This window comes from Odocoileus virginianus, chromosome 34 (assembly GCF_023699985.2).
Source record: "Odocoileus virginianus isolate 20LAN1187 ecotype Illinois chromosome 34, Ovbor_1.2, whole genome shotgun sequence".
Taxonomy (NCBI): Eukaryota; Metazoa; Chordata; class Mammalia; order Artiodactyla; family Cervidae; genus Odocoileus; species Odocoileus virginianus.
Window position 1 is genome coordinate 28,064,954 of NC_069707.1, and position 17,866 is coordinate 28,082,819.

General features: G+C 40.5%; 1 protein-coding gene across 3 annotated transcripts in view; it reads right to left on the bottom strand.

Moving 5' to 3' along the window:
• Positions 1–17,866, bottom strand: part of PDE7B (phosphodiesterase 7B) — a 346,524-nt gene that overhangs the window by 86,174 nt on the left and 242,484 nt on the right. For all 3 annotated transcript variants that reach the window (XM_070461610.1, XM_070461611.1, XM_020881080.2), the window contains one exon: positions 2,756–2,839. In XM_070461610.1, the coding sequence (XP_070317711.1) occupies positions 2,756–2,839 (84 nt within the window). The remainder of the gene's footprint in view (positions 1–2,755; positions 2,840–17,866) is intronic.

Genomic DNA, 17,866 nt, shown 5'->3' on the forward strand with positions numbered 1-17,866 from the left:
ACTCAGGCAAACCACAACATGGACAAGGATGAGATCAAAGAGAATTAAGTAGATTGTATACTATAAGGCAGTAGGAGATAGGACACATATATCTTATGTGACTCTGTATGACACAGATATCCACACATCTGCTGCTATTGAGTGACAAGCTGCTTCAGTTGTAGACTAAGGAAACTGTGGAGAGTGACCACAGTCATGTCATTGGTTCTAGACAATGGAATGGGTAGTATCACAAATAAGAAAAAGTCTCAGAGGGCTTCAGTTCTATCTGAGCTGCTCAGTTAAATGAAGAGGATGATTGACATTTATAATTATTTAATATCTTTTTGAGGAGACCCTTCATTGAGTAAGTTGACAGGAGTTGCTAAAAGGTCAACAACTATCAAGAGAATATATCATTTAGGATCTTGTAGTCTATGTAGGGATGAGGTTTTTTGTATCTAGGAAAAAAATTGAGACAGCTTATAAAACGAAGTACAGCAAAGGTAAATTAATATTGCCTTAGCATATGTTACTGATAAAGAGACATGAGTGAAAGGGTTATCAGAGTGGAGTGCAGACAGAGGAGAAAGGGAATTATAAGATGAATGGCCAACACTGTCACTCAATGGGTGGGAGGTCATGAGCAACAGGCAAGGTGAAATGAGGATGAGAGCAACCTGGGTCGGGGGAAGGAGGCTAGGGTTGGGTCTAGGTGCCAGAAAGTTCCTGGAGGATCTGCAGCAGAGGGATGACAGGAAAGCACCGGGTTACAGATGATCTATTATATTGTGAATAATATAACAGTGAAATAGTATTTACATTGATTTTCTGTTGACATTTTTTCTACATTCCAACTTTTTTCAGCTTAAAAAGTAAAAGAATGTATTGAAAAATCCAAGTGTTACAGAAGCCTAAGATGTAGACAGTTAAAATTCCATAGTTCCACCTGCAAAGATAACCATTCGTAGCAGTTGAGGTTGCTCATTAATACTAGGATAAATAAATTTTAAAAAAGACTTTATCATTTGGAACCTTGGAATTATAGGGGGAAATGTCTCCTATTTTCCTAATTTGTTCATGCTGTATATTAGAACCCATGACATAACATCTCATTTACTACTGAAAAGAGGCTTTTTGGTTATTTTTTGTCTCTAACCCTCAGAATGTGGTGCTGTTGAGGGTCCTGGTCTACATGGGACAGTAAATCAGGCCCTTGCTCATCCCCATACTCCTTGGTGAAGCCATATGGCTGGGACCTGGAAATCCATAGAGGTTAGAGGCTGTCTCAAGGGGTAACTTCCATGGGTAGCTGGAACAACCCATTCAGGGTTATAAGGAGGGGTTAAGAGACACTGTTGGCTTCCCTGGTGGCTGAGCAGTAAAGAATCTGCCTGCCAAAGCAGAAGATGTGGGTTTGATCCCTGGGTCAGGAAGATCCCTTGGAGGAGGAAATGGCAACCCACTCCAGTATTCTTGGCTGGGAAATCCCATGAGCAGAGGAGCCTGCATACTACAATCCAAGGGGTTGCAAAGAGTCAGACACAACAGCGACTAAACAACAACAGCAACAATAAGAGACACTGTCGGAGCGCCTCACAGCCTGTGACCAAAACTGCATCAGTCTAGTGACTCGGATTCTAGCCTCTAAAATGCAGTTTTGGGGGAATGGGTGAGGGAGGTTGTCTCTAGTATGAAAAGAGTTACTCCAAATCTCTGTCTCTGAAAGAACTGCAAAAACAGATATTACACACTGATATGGGAGGTGAATAAGCCAGGAGAAATACACTCATGTCCATCCTTCATTGATCTTGGGAGGATCTAAGGATCAGAAATAGCAAGTTCCAGTTTCTTCTAGTAATTTTCAGGGGTCAAGATAAATCAAATTACATCTTGAGTTAAACTTGTTTATGCCAAAGAAAAGTAATACTTTGTGGGTACAACCCAGCACTTTGAAATTTATGGATGGGAAGTGATATGAGAACCAAATACTGAAAACCTTGCAGTAAGTTGTGAAATACACTCATTTTTCTTCATTCCCTACCCCCAAGTCCCAAGTGAAGGGTGATGGTAATAAAAGACATGAAACCTGGAGTGGTGACTGTTACTGGTTTGGGTTTCCAGAGGAACCTGAGATTAAGAGAATTATGAACCAGAGGTTGAGCAAATCTCCAAAAGAGGAATAAAATAGAAAGTGGAAAGGTAGCAATAAATGAACTTCTTAAGTAGTCACAATGGAGGAAGCGGCAGAAGTATAGACTGAAAGGACTTTGCCATGGTGAAGAGTTCTACCAGGAGTGCAAGAAGGGACCTCAGAGACTTAGATTAGATAAAGAAGGGAAATAAGATAATGGATGGTTACTAAGGGCAGTGGTAGAATAGTATAGGTTTCCTTGTGGAGTTTTAAAAATAAAATAGAATCTCATCTGGTCTAAAATAGAATCTCATCTGGTCTAGTCCTGGCTGAAGGTGGAGAGAAAGTCCTGGATAGTAGAGGGAATCGTTTCCTTGTATAGGGCTTCACAGTTTGGAAGATTTACATTTTTCAAGCTGACATGACTTCATTGGACACCCCACTGCCGCCCAAGCTCTGAGAGGTAGGGCTGGGCTGAATGGCTTGAAGGAAATCTAAAGACCAAGGGTTAATTTGCAATTGGGAGGGGAGACACAGAGGAAGGAAGGCAGACCTCCGAGGGTTTTGAAGTTCAGAGGGAAGTGAGAATTTTTTTTTTTAAAGGAAACGTTTGTTCCTTTCCAGGTACACTTGATTACTCACTGTTAAGGAGGCGGAAGTCGATGAATGGGTAGGAGCCGCGGCGTTCAGCAGGAACCCCCGTCTGACCCCTCAGTCGTACATCTCCTAGAAAACAAAATCCAAACAAATGTTTGAAAACGTTGCCAAGTGTATTCACTTTTCCTCTGTAAATTCTCTTACCCACTTATGTCACTGGAACCAACACCAAATATCAGGAGAAAAACGATTCCATTCACTTTAAGAGAGCGCTATTGAAAGGGATGTTTAATGAATGCTGAGCGTAATGGACTTGGCAATATTCTAACCAGTGAAGCAGCGCGCCTTTATATCTATAGGTCTGTGAACATTTTGGTAATTTACAAAGTTCCCATAGTTTTTTTTATTTTTCCTATTGCCATAAAGATGAAGCATCTTAATCTGGAGGACAAATAGCATGCTGGGATTAGAGCGTTTATTCGAATTGGAAGTTTTAATTACCCACAGTTCTGTTTCTCTTGGTCCAGTAGAGTTGTTTTTTTCTCTGACTGGCAACCACCTTCTTTGCTTCTCAGGTTGTATCATTTGACCTGCCTTAGAATCTGCCAGGGCCCATTGAGCTCCTAGTACTTTAGACACTCAATGTATAAAGTTTCTAGTGTTAAATCGTTTCAGTAGCATCCAACTCTTTGCAACCGACTGGACTGCAGCCAGCCAAGCTTCTTCTTCTCCATGCAAGAATACTGGAATGGGTTGCCCTGCCCTCCTCCAGGGGATCTTCTTGACCCAGGGATTGAACCCATGTCTCTTATGTCTCCTGCATTGGCAGACAGATCCTTTACCATTAGCACCACCTTCGCGGGTGCTAAAAGTTTCTAGTACTTATTCACTTGTTGTTCAGTCACTAAGTCATGTCTGACTCTTTGTGACTCCAAGGACTGTAGCCCACCAGGCTCCTCTGTCCTTCACTATCTCTAGACTTTCTCAAATTCATGTTCATTGAGTCAGTGATGCTATCTAACCATCTCATCCTCTGTCGTCCCCTTCTCCTCCTGCCTTCAGTCTTTCCCAGCATCAGGGTCTTTTCCAGTGAGTCAGCTCTTCACATCACGTGGCCAAAGTATTGGAGCTTCAGCTTCAGCAACATTAGAACAAGGTAGACCTTGGATAAACTTAGCTCAGACACTTGCTAGTTGTGTGATATTGGAAACTTTATTTCTCTGAGCCTCAGTTGCCTCACTTCAAGGTGCCATTGGCTGGATAATCTAAAATAACACTTGCTGCCTGCAAATAAATGCTGGTTTTACTTCCTTCTGCACACCAGCAAAGCTGGGATCATAATTTGTGTTCTGCATTTCTCCATAGTGCTTTGTGTGTTGTCTGGTATTTAGCAGACTCTAAGTGAATGTCTTCTATTGACTAGAATAGATATAAAGACCAAATCCACCAATTAGTACGTATAACATGAAATCAGAGGAGAGGTAAAAACACATGAGACCCAATATATTTCTGAAAGATTTGAACTGGGGAAGGTTTCAGTCCCAGGAGTAATGGGTCCACTTCCATAAACCACTCTTTCCTGGACATGAGGTGGTACCAGGGCCTCTGCCTATGAATGGAGAGGAGGAACAATCTTCTCTCCTTAACTCCTGGAGTTTACCAGGGCCTGGGCGAGATCTCCATCAGTTATAATTCATGTGACTGACTGTTTAAAATATTCCTCACAGATGGGCCTTGTGTATACATCGGCTTATGAATTGCAAGCTGTGAGCCCTTGGGCAATTCTTGCTTTGAATTTTATATTGATGCTTTCCTTAATGGTTTGTATAATCTGATGTTGTAGTGCCATATTGATATTAAAGAATGTCACAATTTACAGAATACAGCAAAGTGGGAGGAGGAGGGAAAGGATGGAAAAGTACATTTCAAAATATGAATATAATGAATATAATCTGGCATTAAACAAGAGAATGCTAGCATTTGATAAGTTCATTGGGGTAGATGGTCAATAGTTATACGAAAACCACTGGCAAAACATGAAGAGTTTTTCTCTCTTCGGGTTGTCTTCAACATCTTTATAACTCTCTAAGGAGTTTACAAAACACTTTCACAGACATTACAGTACATTTATTTTCTTGTTTCTCTCTTTGGATCTTCACAATAACCTTGTAAGGAGAACCACTATTATTCCTCTTATTTTATAGATGAGAAAACAGAGGCTCAGAAAAGAGGGTGGACTGCTATCTTACCCTACTGGTCCCAGCTCAGGTCTCAGGCCCCTTAAAGGCATTTAGTAGACTGAATTTATTTATTTTTAAACTTCATTATTCTTTATTGAAGTATAGTTGTTTTTACAATATCATACTAGCTTCAGGTGTATAGTATAGTGATTCAGTGTTTTTAATAGATTATACTGTTTTAAATGTTGTTATAGGATGATGACAATAATTCCCAGTGATCCTTGTTCCTTCTCTACTTTATACATAGCAGTTTGTTTCTCTTAATCACATACCCACATCTTGCCCCCTCCTCTTCTTATTCCCCTCTGGTAACCACTAAAAATTTGTTTTCTGTATCTGTGAGTCTTTCTGTTTTGCTATATATATTCATTTGTTAATTTTTAGATTCCACACATAAGTAATATCAAATGTTTTTGCGGTTTTCTGTTTGACTAATTTCACTGAGCATAATATTCTCTAGGTCCATCCACGTTGTTGCAGTGGCAGAATTTCATTCTTTTTTATGACTGAGTAATGTTTCACTGTGTATATATACTGTATCTTCTTTATCCATTTGTCTATTGACTTTGACTGCCTGAATTTATGGTGCTTTAAGCTTACAATTAGCAGGGTTAGTCCTTAAATCTAGGTTGTTCAGCTTCATAGGCAAAGATCTTTCCTCGATACCATTGATTTTTAGCCCTATGAAGTGTACACACCTGGTTTCTAAAGTTAAAAAAGTCATAGACACCCCCATGTTAAAATTATACAACAAATTCAGCACTGCGTTTAAATGAATTTATATTTTATGAGTGACAGTAAGACACACTTGAAAACCTATGCAGAGATGAGACTGTCTTCATTTGGTGGAAAGCTGGCTGGGCTTGTGGATTTGTTTACCTACTATGTCATCCTTTTGGGCTTTTCCTATGGGTTTCAGGCTCATCAATCAGAATTCACTTCTTCATTAGTATTTTCTTCTCAGTTTTACCAAACAGTGCCTCCTACTTTTGTAGTTCTGATGGTATTATTTTCCCAGAAAATTTCTAATATCATTGTGGGTTTTGAAGCCTCTGCCAGAGTTTATTCCATTTGTCCATCTGAAAGTCTAAGGCAGAGATGACCCATTATTCTCTAAGACTTTAGATTTAGAGAAACTGTGAGGAGACAGCACCAGGTGGCAGAGTGTGTAAAAAGGGGATGATAAGCTAGGATCAGGAAACTCCTGTTACCGAGAGGATTAGCATTTTGCCATCTTGGGTGACCTTGGGCTAATCAATAACTACTTCGAGGTCCAATTTTTTAATATTTAAATTTGTATTATGTAGCATTTTCCCACATCTCATAGGACTGTTGTGAGGAAATTATCAGTGCCTGAAAAATAACATGTTAATGTTATTGAAAATAATGAATAACGATGATAGTTAACGCTATTGAATACTTATGCTGTGCTGAGCATTTCTCATGCATTGTCTCATATTACCTACCCAACAACTCATCGAAGAAGCTATTAATATTATTATTATACCATTCACCAATGAGGAAACTGAGGCCAAATTTGATATTTTGTCTGTGCTCAGAGCTAGTGAGTGGAGAGTTTGTGCTTAAACTCAGAACTGGTTCCAAACCCCATGTTCTTAATCAACCATCCTTCTATAGTATCAGGATAAAAAACTTGTATAAAGAGTTAAGCATTAACTTCTTATTGCATAATGTATGCTCTGATTGTTTTTGCCCATAAACCAAGTATATATTCATCATGATTCCTGGAAACTAAATACCAGGGAATCTAGCCCCTTGGTGAATTTGAGATTCAATCAGATAGATGTTTATTCAAATAGCACTTCAGTGGAAATGGACTGTATGAATAAGACAACCAAATCCTGCCCTGGATCAACAACACATCTATTATTTTTAAGTAAGAAAATGGAATGCAATTATTAAAAATATTATTCAGCAGAACTCAAATGACCTGGCAACTAATTTACTCAAGCTCTTTGGCCTGGAGAATTCCATGGACTGTATAGTCCATGAAGTCGCAGGGTCAGACATGACTGAGCCACTTTCATATTCTTTCCTTCTTAATTAAGATAATTTTTTCATGATGCAATCCCACTTCTGAGAAAAAGAGACAAATAACAATGAAATACGTTGATAGCAAAGATACCCAAACAAACAAATCAACAGCAACAACAACAAGCTACAGAACCCACACTTGAAAGATTCTGTTAAATGGTTATTCTGGCTGTAACTACAATTACAACCTGGGAAGCAGATACTCATAAACCTAACAACGGCTATTAGGTGTAATAGATCATTGCTTTAAAATAAGGATAAAATCCTGTTAAAAATACTAAGAGTCAGGACGACTGTACGTTGGCCAACCATGCATTTCAGGAATTTTTCAACATGAAAAGTTAAATACAAACCAAAGAGGTATCTTGAGGGTTTTATTGAAGCAAAGCTTGAATGGGGTAAAATGAATGTTCTCAGTATAATTTCTTATATAGAAAGGCCTTGCTCCTTCTCCCTGCTTTCAGGAACCCCTTCTGATATTAAATTGCTTCAATATGCTCTTGGGAAGAGAGAAATGATTCCGTGACAATGGTCCCTGCAGGAGCAGAGGCCACCGGTCGGAGGAACAGGTCGCGTGGTGTCCTGCTGCATTGCTTTTACTGACCCATAGTCTCAAGCAATTATCTGTTTACCTAAGGCCTTATATCCAAGCTAAACAATTATTTTAACTATTCATGAGACCCTTGTTTAACTGAAGCAACTTTTTTTTTCTTCTGGCAAACGAAAGGTGCTGTGGAAGCAGTGGAGGAAGCGTTGACAGCTTGGAGTCGTGTCCTCGGTCTGTTCTTATTGTGTTCCAAAATGAAACAAACAGCAGGGGAATTCTTATTTTGAAAGGGCTGCTTCTCTTTTGCCCCTTCAGGCTGAAAACATAACATGTCGTCCTCGGGTATTTAAAGCTGCCAACATGGGCAGGGAGCTGAGACAGCTACTCACCCTCCCAGGGGACGTGGTTCCGGGATGGACCTCTTGCCCACTTGGCTTCCCAGGCTGTCTCTGTTTAATAAAAGCTTGGGAGGGAGCAGACATTATGTGGCCTCTTATGTAACTGGGAAAGAGGGTGGAGACTCTGACAGCGATGACAACTTACAGTGGCTGAAACACGGGCCATATGACGAGAACCAGACTCCGGCCCCAGTCTTGGTGTCAAGGTCATCTCAGGGTGGGGAAAACAGGTAGGAAAGTGACAGCGCAGTAGCTACTGTGCTCTTATTGCGTCTAAGATGAATGAAAAAGATAATGAGCCCAGCTGCAGGAACCCAGGACAGATGTTTATAGGGCATCGCAATGAACAGGGAAGATGAGATGGTGGTAGGGTCCAAAAGATGCTCTTGAGCAGCCCAAACACGGCAGGAGAGAAGATGCGCTCGTGCAAGGTACTCCTCTGAACTTCCTTAGATATTTCTAACTCATGTCACTGCCGCCCACTTGCCAGACAAAGGCAGAGAGAACCCAGGTCCACGAATCTCACACCAGCACTTCAACAGGCTGCACTGCCTCAGCCCTGGTGACTATCTCAATTAGCAAAGTGAATTATTGCTCCTAAGACATCGATCTAGCCAAACAGAGGAGAAAGGTTGGGCAATTTAATCACTGCACAGATTGATGGCATGCGACAGGCAGCCAGTTTAGATAAGTCAGGCAGAGAGGACTGTTCTGAGGACTGTGAGCTCACAGGAGATCCAAGGTGGCTGATGAAACCGAAGATTCCCTTCCAGAGGTTTTATCTTCTGCTTCACTTTCTTGAGTGAGGCTGTCTGTTACTCAGAACCTGTCCAGTGATCTGTTGCACTAATTGTGCATTTCTGGGCTACTGCTGAGGGAGCTTTGTGTGTAGGAAAGAGAGGGACCAGGAGTTAGTTGTCCAGAAACCACGCTTTTGGCACAAGGAACAATATAAAGTTTTCTTTATGTGTGAAAAAAAAGTTCTTTCTCTCTTCTCTTCTAAAAAACTTCGAACTTCATGTCAAAATCAAACAAAGGGGAATTTCACGAAGTTAGAGTCAATATTCTATTGCCTAACTGTATTACCCTGCAACTTTAGTTTAGAATTATTAAATATTTTGTGACAAATGAACATTTTGGGACTTAAATGGTGTGAAAATGAATATACAAATAGCAGTGTTTTTATGTTCTAGCATGGCTATGGTATGTTTTAGCTCAGACTAGATATTTTTCAGCTTCATGGTTTTACAGAGGGAAAATGAGGGGAAAAGTTACAATCTCTAGGAATACAGGAGGCTAATAAAAAGGGATATTGAACAAGAAGCAGCAGGAATGTCTTAAGAGAATTCCAAGAAGCTCCTAAAAAAAAATAACAAGACTGAAAAGAACACAAAAATCATGTATTCTCTCAAAGATTGAAAAGAAGGGGAATAATCTGAGGAGTCATTTTAGGGAATCCATGATCTGGATCTGCCTTAAGTAACGAAAACACTAGTGTAAGTGTGTACATTATTCACTTATTTCTGGGATCATGCTCTTTATCTTCAGAATGTCACCAAAGTAAATTTTGTTGCTTTTTAATAAATAACATACACTCACAATGCCTGATACATCACAGGTTCTCAAAAAACCCCAGTAACTATTATCATCATTTTGTTACTGTTCTAAGATTCCTGTGTCCTCCCCCAGAATAGTAGGTATTATTTAGGAGAATTTTAAAGTCAGGAACTGTTTTAAGGACTGTACATGTAGGAACTGGTTTAGTTCTCATAACATCCGCCTGAGGCAGGTGTGTGTAACATCCCCATTGTGCCAAGGAATATAGAGTTTGTAAGTCAACTGAACTGGGATCAGAAGCCATTTGGCCTCGGAAGTCCTTGCTCTCTAATCCACCACGGTGCAGAGGTAGTGCCTCCAGCCCCCACAACAAGGACCAGTCAGTTCATTGATGATGTTATTCATAGCTTCCTTGATCCTTCTGGGTGTGTTTCTCCTCTCTCTGCTGGGCAGGTCAGGGTTAATGGAAGTCAGTACCAAGGCTGTGTCCTGAACGAAAGCTGAATCCCAATGCTTCATGCCAGTACTACAAGCCCAGGACAAACAGTGGAGCCTCAGATTTTAGCATGAGATGCCACGAGTCCCCAGTGATGCAGGTTAGACCACACGGAGTCTAGATTCCACTGGAGAGCCAGGTATCTTGTAGGGTGGTAGAACTTTTGGGTCAGTGTTTCAACAAAGGGGCCAATTCTAGAGTAGGCTCTGAGAAGACCTTAGATTAATTCAGTTCATTTCAATAAATATGTATGCAAAACATTATACAGAGTATTGGGGAATAGGTGGGGAAAAGGAAAACTAAAGGTAGCGAAGATGTTATGTTGGCTTTCAGATAATTAATAGTCTAATAGAAGAGATTCATAGAAACGAGTAAATATGTAAGCCAGAAGGAATCTAACTTTTAGTGAGACTGGGATATTTGGGTTTGGATCCCACTCTCAGAAGTGTCATGAGGTTTTATGATTTTATATGGAGAAATAACTTGGATATCTCTGGGTCTAAAATGACTTCATAGTAATCCTGTAAAAATGCGTCAATTAGTAGAATTGAAAGAGAATTAGTTGATGTCCAATTTGAAATTTTAATATAATTTTACATTTAAAAGAACTTCATATTTTAGAACAGTGATTGAAGCTGTGATTTAGACTTTCATACCAGGTCTTCAGTAAGCAAATTTCTGTGGGTACAGGCAAATAATTTAAATTAGCAACATTATATTCAGAAACCTCCTATCAATAGGAGGTGATGTCCTTCATATCTAATGTGTGTTAGCTTTCTGGGAAAAAAACTACAACAGGAGAGGTTGGGGAAAAGGAAGAGAAGGAGGAGGAGAGAGATGAGGCCACAAAGAAAATGGACACGGAGGGACTGAATCCTAGGGCTGAGGGAGAGGAAGGTATCACAGATGATTTGTAGATTTCTGTCTTGCATGACTGGATGGTTGGTTGTATCAATCACAGATAAAGGAAGTTCTCAAAGAGGAGTCATTCATGTCCTTCATTTGATAAATGATATTTATAAGACATGATATTTTTGGCAGGCAATACAATGGTGAAGAACCTTGGGAAGAATTTTGACCTCATGAAGTTTGCAATCTATTAGAGGGGCCATTACAGAACAATTATGCATAAATGTAAAGTTGCAACTTTGGGTAGTGGAACAAAGAGGAGATATACTGATGTCAAGAGTAATGAACTTCCCTTTGTTAGGGAGGTTGTTATGAGCCTCCTTGAGGAGGTGACATTTGTTTGGAGATCTGAAGAATGAACAGTAGTTAATTTAAGGTGAACACATGTCTCGATTTGCCCTGGAGAATCTTGATTTAGGCCTGTGGTCTTGCCTGCTGTATTTAGTAATATCGCCCCTTTCACATTCAAAAGTATCCTGATTAGCTCACACATTAGATGAGTGCCCTGAGTGCAGCAGTCCAGGCAGACAGGCCTGCGAGTCTAAAAGTTTATTGCAGGAGGATGGCATATCTGAACTCCTGTAACAAGGCCTTGCATATTCTAGAAATAACAAAGTGGATGTGGTGCGTCCCAGGCAAAATGAGGTTGGAGAGGTGTCAGGGCTTTGCAGGACAGGTTAAGGAGTTTAACCTTATTCCAAGAGAATTAGGAAGTGATAGGACAATTTTAAGGGGAAGATGATGTAATCAGATTTTCATGTTGAAAAAAACCATTTTGGGTGAATAACAGAGACTGATTGGAAGGGGCAAGAACAACTAGTTAGGAGATCATTGTAGTAGTTCAGGTGAGGAGAATGGTGACTTGGGGTACAGTAGTGGTCCTAGAAGAGAAGTGAATAGATTTTAGAGTGTGTAGCAGGGAGAACTGCCTGGCAGGTCTGAGCGAGAGGGAAGTATTCAAGATAATGCATAGATTTCTGGCTTTCGTACTGGATGATTCATGTGCTAACCACAGAAAAGGGGAATTTTAAAAGGACCAGATTTGGGAGAAGTTCATGTGATCAACTTTGGCTACTCTGAGTTTAAGTATTGCTGGGATTTCAAAGCAAAACTGTCAAGTAGGCAGTATGGGTCTAGACCCATAGGGAATGTCTGGGATGGAGATATAAATTTATACATCAAATAAAACTATGGGCATGTATACACATGTCCAGGAAATGAAGTGATGAATGAATAAGGCTTGGCATGCAGGTTTAAGCAACCCTAACATTTAGTATCTTGCTGGAGGAGAGGTCTATAAAGGAGAAGAGATAGCCGTAAAGGTGGGAAGAAATCCAGAAGCTCACTTTGTCTTGGAAAAGAGTAATTCAAGAGAGAGGGAATGGTTTTCAGAGAGATCTTGCTGAAGGTGTAAGTGAAATGATGGTTGAAAAAAGTCCATTGGATTTAGCTGAGTGACAGTAGTGTGAAATAGCAGCAGAGTCCTTTGGACATCATCTGGATTTGGGAAACTGAGAAGATTTTATTAAGAAGCCAATATTTAGATGATCTTAAATGATAAGTAAAAATTTGAAAAGTAGCACTTTATAGTGTTGGCTTGCAGTTGATCCAGTTATGATCATTGAAATGAAGGGAAGAGATTTTTAAGAAAAAATCATGCTGAACTTAAGAACAGTGGTAATTCTTAAGATTGATATTAATATCAAAATATAATTTGAAAATTGCACAGAGGACAAGATAGCTCTGGTCACAAAAATGCCTGCAAATTTTTGCAAAATATAGTGACACCCTATCACTTCTCATACCTAAATACACTTTGAGAAAAAAAAAGTCTCATGGAAATTAATGCCAAGAAAAGCATTGACTGTAAAGAAAAGGATGGGTATGTTAATGAGAAGAAACGTAATTAATAAGATAAAATACCATGTCCCAATATTGCTGAATAATTTCTTGTTTTCTTGAACTTTGAATAATTTGAGAGAAGCCTTTCAATGTATTGTTTGTTTTCATGTGCTTCTGAACTTCCTGATTCTGGCCGGGAACAAGGACAAACCTGCCAAAATACTGCAAGAGGAGATGTTGCTGATCACGGGCAGGAAATACTCAAAGTCCCATGAGATGGCCTGTTCTTAGGAGACTTCCACACCAAGTCTGCTGACCTCAGAAGGACCATCAGGCCACCACGCTCACTGCTGGAGCCTGCTCAGGCCCAGGAGGTATTTGGGAATTCTTCATTCCAGGCATCCGTGCCATCATGGCACTCGGGATTCTTTTAAGCTCCAAGTGTTGTTCATTTTTTTGTTTTTGAGAAGGGAAACAGATGGCAAAAACTGGACTCAGTTGGGAAATGGCTGAATCCATTATATTATATCCATGTGATAGGATGTTGTTTGTTTATCAAAACCAGTCACTTACATTTCCACAGTAATGTGCTGTGTTTAATCATTAAGCCATGTCTGACTCTCTGCAGCCCCATGGACTGTAGCACTCAGGCTTCCCTGTCCTTCACTGTCCCCCAGGTCTGCTCAAACTCACGTCCACAGAGTTAGTGATACAATCGAACCATCTCATCCTCTATCGCCCCCTTTTCCTTTTGCCTTTAATCTCTCCTAGCAACAGGGTCTTTGTCAGTGTCTATAGTAATAACTGACATTTATTGAGCGTTTAGTATGTGCTAGGTAATGTTTGAAGTACTTTTCATGAATTAACTCATTTCATCCTCTTAAGACCCCCCCCCACCTTAGATTAATACTGTTGTCTATGTCATACCTGAGACACAGAGGTGTTAAATTACTTTTCCAAGATGACATAGTCAGTAAGCATGAAGGCAGATTTGCAACCAGGATGACTGATTCCAGTGGTAAAATCCCTGTTCAAATATGTCTTGATCTGAAGTGAGAGCCATGTTCTATTGTTAAAGGAGGATGGGTATTATATAGTATTGGAAAGCTGTATCACAAGGAAGAAGTCAATAATATGAGAAGCCATTTACTACCTCTATGACCTAGGTAAGTATCAGCCATTCTGAGTTTCATTTAATCTGTTTCATTAAGTAGGGATAACAATATCTGACTTGTATATCTCATAGAAGGTGGAATCAAATCACATGGATAAAAGTGGTTTGTCAATAATGTTTTATTATTAAGAATATTTTTATTTTTATATTGCTATATAAACATTAAATATATTACATATAATATAAATTCTCTATTTTTGTCTTATGTTTTATATATTGTATAAAATTATTGATATTGCTATAAAAATCTAGGTCATTGGTAAGATAAATTCAAACTAAGGAGCATTATTCTTGATATGTAATTAAGTGTGAATTAAAGGTGCTAAAATCAAATGTGCTTGTGAAACACAGAATTCTAGTAAAGTTAAACTTTTAAAAGTGCAATGTTAGAGGCTAAATCGTGCCCCCCATTTACATATTGGGCTTCCCTGGTGGCGCAGACCGTAAAGAATCTGCCAGCAATGCAGGAGCCCTGGGTTCGATCCCTGGGTCAGGAAGACCCCCTGGAGAAGGGAATGGCTTCAGTATACTTGCCTGGAGAAGTCCATGGACAGAGGAGCCTGATGGGCTACAGTCCATGTGGTCGTGCAGAGTCAGACAGAGGGACTAACACTTCTCACTTTCACACTCATATATTGAGTTTGTAATTCCCTAGTACCTCTGAGTATGACTGTATTGCCAGATAGACCTTTTAAAGGAGTGATCAGGTTAAAATGAAGCCATTATGGTGGGCTCTAATCCAATCTGACTGGTGTTTTTATAAAAAGACACACAAGGAGACATCAGCTTTACGTGAGCACAGAGAAAAGGCCATGTGGGGACACAGCAAGAAGGTGGGCATCTGAAAGCCAAGGGGAGAGGCCTCAGAAGAAATCCTGTTGATATCTTGACCCTGGACTAACCTCTAGAACTGTGAGGAGATAGATTTCTGATATTTAAGACACTCAGTCTATGGTATTTTGCTAGGCAGAGAAACTGCTTCTAGTGGCAAAGAAGACGCATCAGAATGAGGGGTTCAATGGCCCCAGCTTATCAGAGGCTTCCCATATGTCTCCATTCCAATTTTCAGGATCCCATTCCTTTCCAATCAATGCCCTCACTTTAGTAGGAGATACTCTCCAGTGTTGGGAATTCAATTGTTTTGTAATTCAGCCACTAGCAGGATGAGATTCTGGGCTTGGTTTTCAGGAATCTCAGCTTTGCAGCTACAGGAAATGAGTCTTTTTCAGGGCAGACATAGAAGCTTTCAGGTCATTTATACAGAACTTGAGCTGGAAATTAGAATCCTTTAGGTCCTTCTTTTCTTTTCCCACTTTGTCCAGCAACATTAGGAGTAAACAGCCAATCTCATTAGATTTGTTAGTTTGAAAAAAAAAATTGAAGGGATTATATACGTGGGTACCCAGAAACTTGTCTCTTAAAGGTATTTGGTTAGGAGTATCCAGTGTTGATATTTGGCATAGAACTATCGCCATATCACACCACTTGGACTCATCAGTGCTCCAGTTATTAATGAAAATAATTAGCATCTTTAATCAAACCAGACAGCCAATCCCAGACAGCCTAGACCAATTCAGAAAACCCATCTGTAAGATTCTATTCCTCTTGAACCACTCTGGGTACCAAAATCTATACTAGTCAGGGTTTTGTTTTTCTGAACAACCCTAACTATTACATGTGTATTACATTTTCGGATCCTTCAAATTATTGATCTTCATTGTGAATATCCAAGAAGGTGGGTTCACATAGCATTTCCCAAACACCTTTGTCCATAAAACATGTTTTTCAAGTATATGTATCTAATACTTAGGTCAAAATCTCAGCACTGGAAGGGGCTTAGAGGTCCCCTTGCACCCTTCGCTGGTACCATCACTCTTTGCATTCTTCTCCTGTATGATTAAGTCTGCATGTCTGGTACTAATTGCTTTTTGGGGTTTGGACCAACTGAATATTTATTCATTTATTCTTCAAATATGTTTTGAATGCCTACTATGTGCCAGGTCTTGTTCTAGACTCTAAGCATACGGCAGTGAACAAAATAGAACATGCCTGCTCAGATTTGAGAGGGGCGAGACAGACAACAGACAAAATCAACAAGGAATTGCAGATAGGAACCTCATGGAAGTGCAATGGGGTAAAATAAAGCAGGAAAGGGGTGAGGGACTTCTGGGTGGCCTGGTGGGGGTGGGGCTGCAGATTAAATAGAGGAGAGTCTGGGAAGGCCCGTCTGGGGTAACTTGGAACAAAGACTTGAATGAAATGAGGGAGGAGCCATGGGATCATCTGGGAGAAGCAGTTCAGGCTCAGGGAACAGCAAGGACAGGATACAAGGAACACGCTTGATTCATTCTAGAACGAGCAAGGAGGCCAGTACACTGGAGCAGAGAGTGTGGGAGGAGGTAAGGGCAGAGAGGTGACACGTGGGCCGGGCTGGGCAAGGAAGGGACTAGGAGTTTAGCGACTCAGAACAGAGACACAAGAAGGTTTTGAAGAGAGAGTGACATGATTTGACCAATGGTTTTCAGAGGATGGTGCTGGCAATAGACAGTTGGGGAGCTTAATACATTCAATAGATCCCCAGACTAATGTTCTGTCTTTTCCTATAACCTAGGTCCTGTCTTGTGTCCTAGTTTTGACAAGTCCAGTCAGCCACCAAGTCCTGTTACTGTGAGCTGTCCCCCAACCCCCAGAGGTGGTCTTATCACTTAGTCGGGTAGAAGCTCTATTCAAGCCAGTGTATGCAGGACCCTCTCTAGAAAAGGAGGCTAAGGCAAAATATACCTTCTCCTGGCTTCATGGAGAAGGCAGAAGAACTGGTCAAGTCACATGGTTCTGTGGCTACTTCATTTGTACAGATTGCCATCAATTTTACAAGTACGTAAGATACCAGCATTTTATCATCTGTAAATTTAATTAGACTGCTCCCAGAAGGATATTTCGGAGAAGGCAATGGCACCCCACTCCAGTACTCTTGCCTGGAAAATCCCATGGACGGAGGAGCATGGTAGGCTGCAGTCCATAGGGTCGCAAAGAGTCGGACACGACTGAGCGACTTCACTTTCACTTTTCACTTTCATGCATTGGAGAAGGAAATGGAAACCCACTCCAGTGTTCTTGCTTGGAGAATCTCAGGGACAGAGGAGCCTGGTGGGCTGCCGTCTATGGGGTCCCACAGGGTCGGACACGACTGAAGCGACTCAGCAGCAGCAGCAGAAGGATATATAGAAAGACCTTACAGGACTTCCCTGGTGGCCCCATGGTTAAGAATCTGCCTGCCAATGCAGGGGACAAGGGATTACTCCCTGGTCTAGGAAGATTCCACATGCTAAGGGGCAACAAAGCTCATGTGCCACAACGACTGAGTCCACATGCTACAGCTACTGAAGCCTGCGTGCCCTGAAACAAGAGGAGCCACTGCAATGAGAGGCCCACACACTGCACCTGGAGGGCAGCCCCCACTCACCACAGATAAAGGAAGCATGAGAACAGCAACAAGACCTAGTGTAGCCAAGAACTAAACAAACACATAAACAGATAAAAATTTAAAAAGAAAAACCTTGCAGTATATTGACTTGAAATAAGAACTATTTAAGAAGTAGATAAAATATAAAACTCAAGAAACATTAGCGCTTATAGAGTTAGTCCTTGAAACCTGAACTTCTGTGCCTGGACAGTCCTCACGTCAGGGTTGACTGAAACATACATTAATTTACCCATTCAGAACTCTGCTCCCTGGTTTGTTTACAGAACCATCACAACTACCCTTGGCGACTAAGCTGAAGTGGAGTTACTTCACAAACAGAGATCATTTGATTTTTTGAACCAAATAACACTCAGACAACTTTTGCCTTTTTCTAGTTTTCTGACACTTTCCCATTCTCCATATTTCCACCAGGAATATTGACAGGGATTTAACAAATCTATTTGCAAATAGTTGG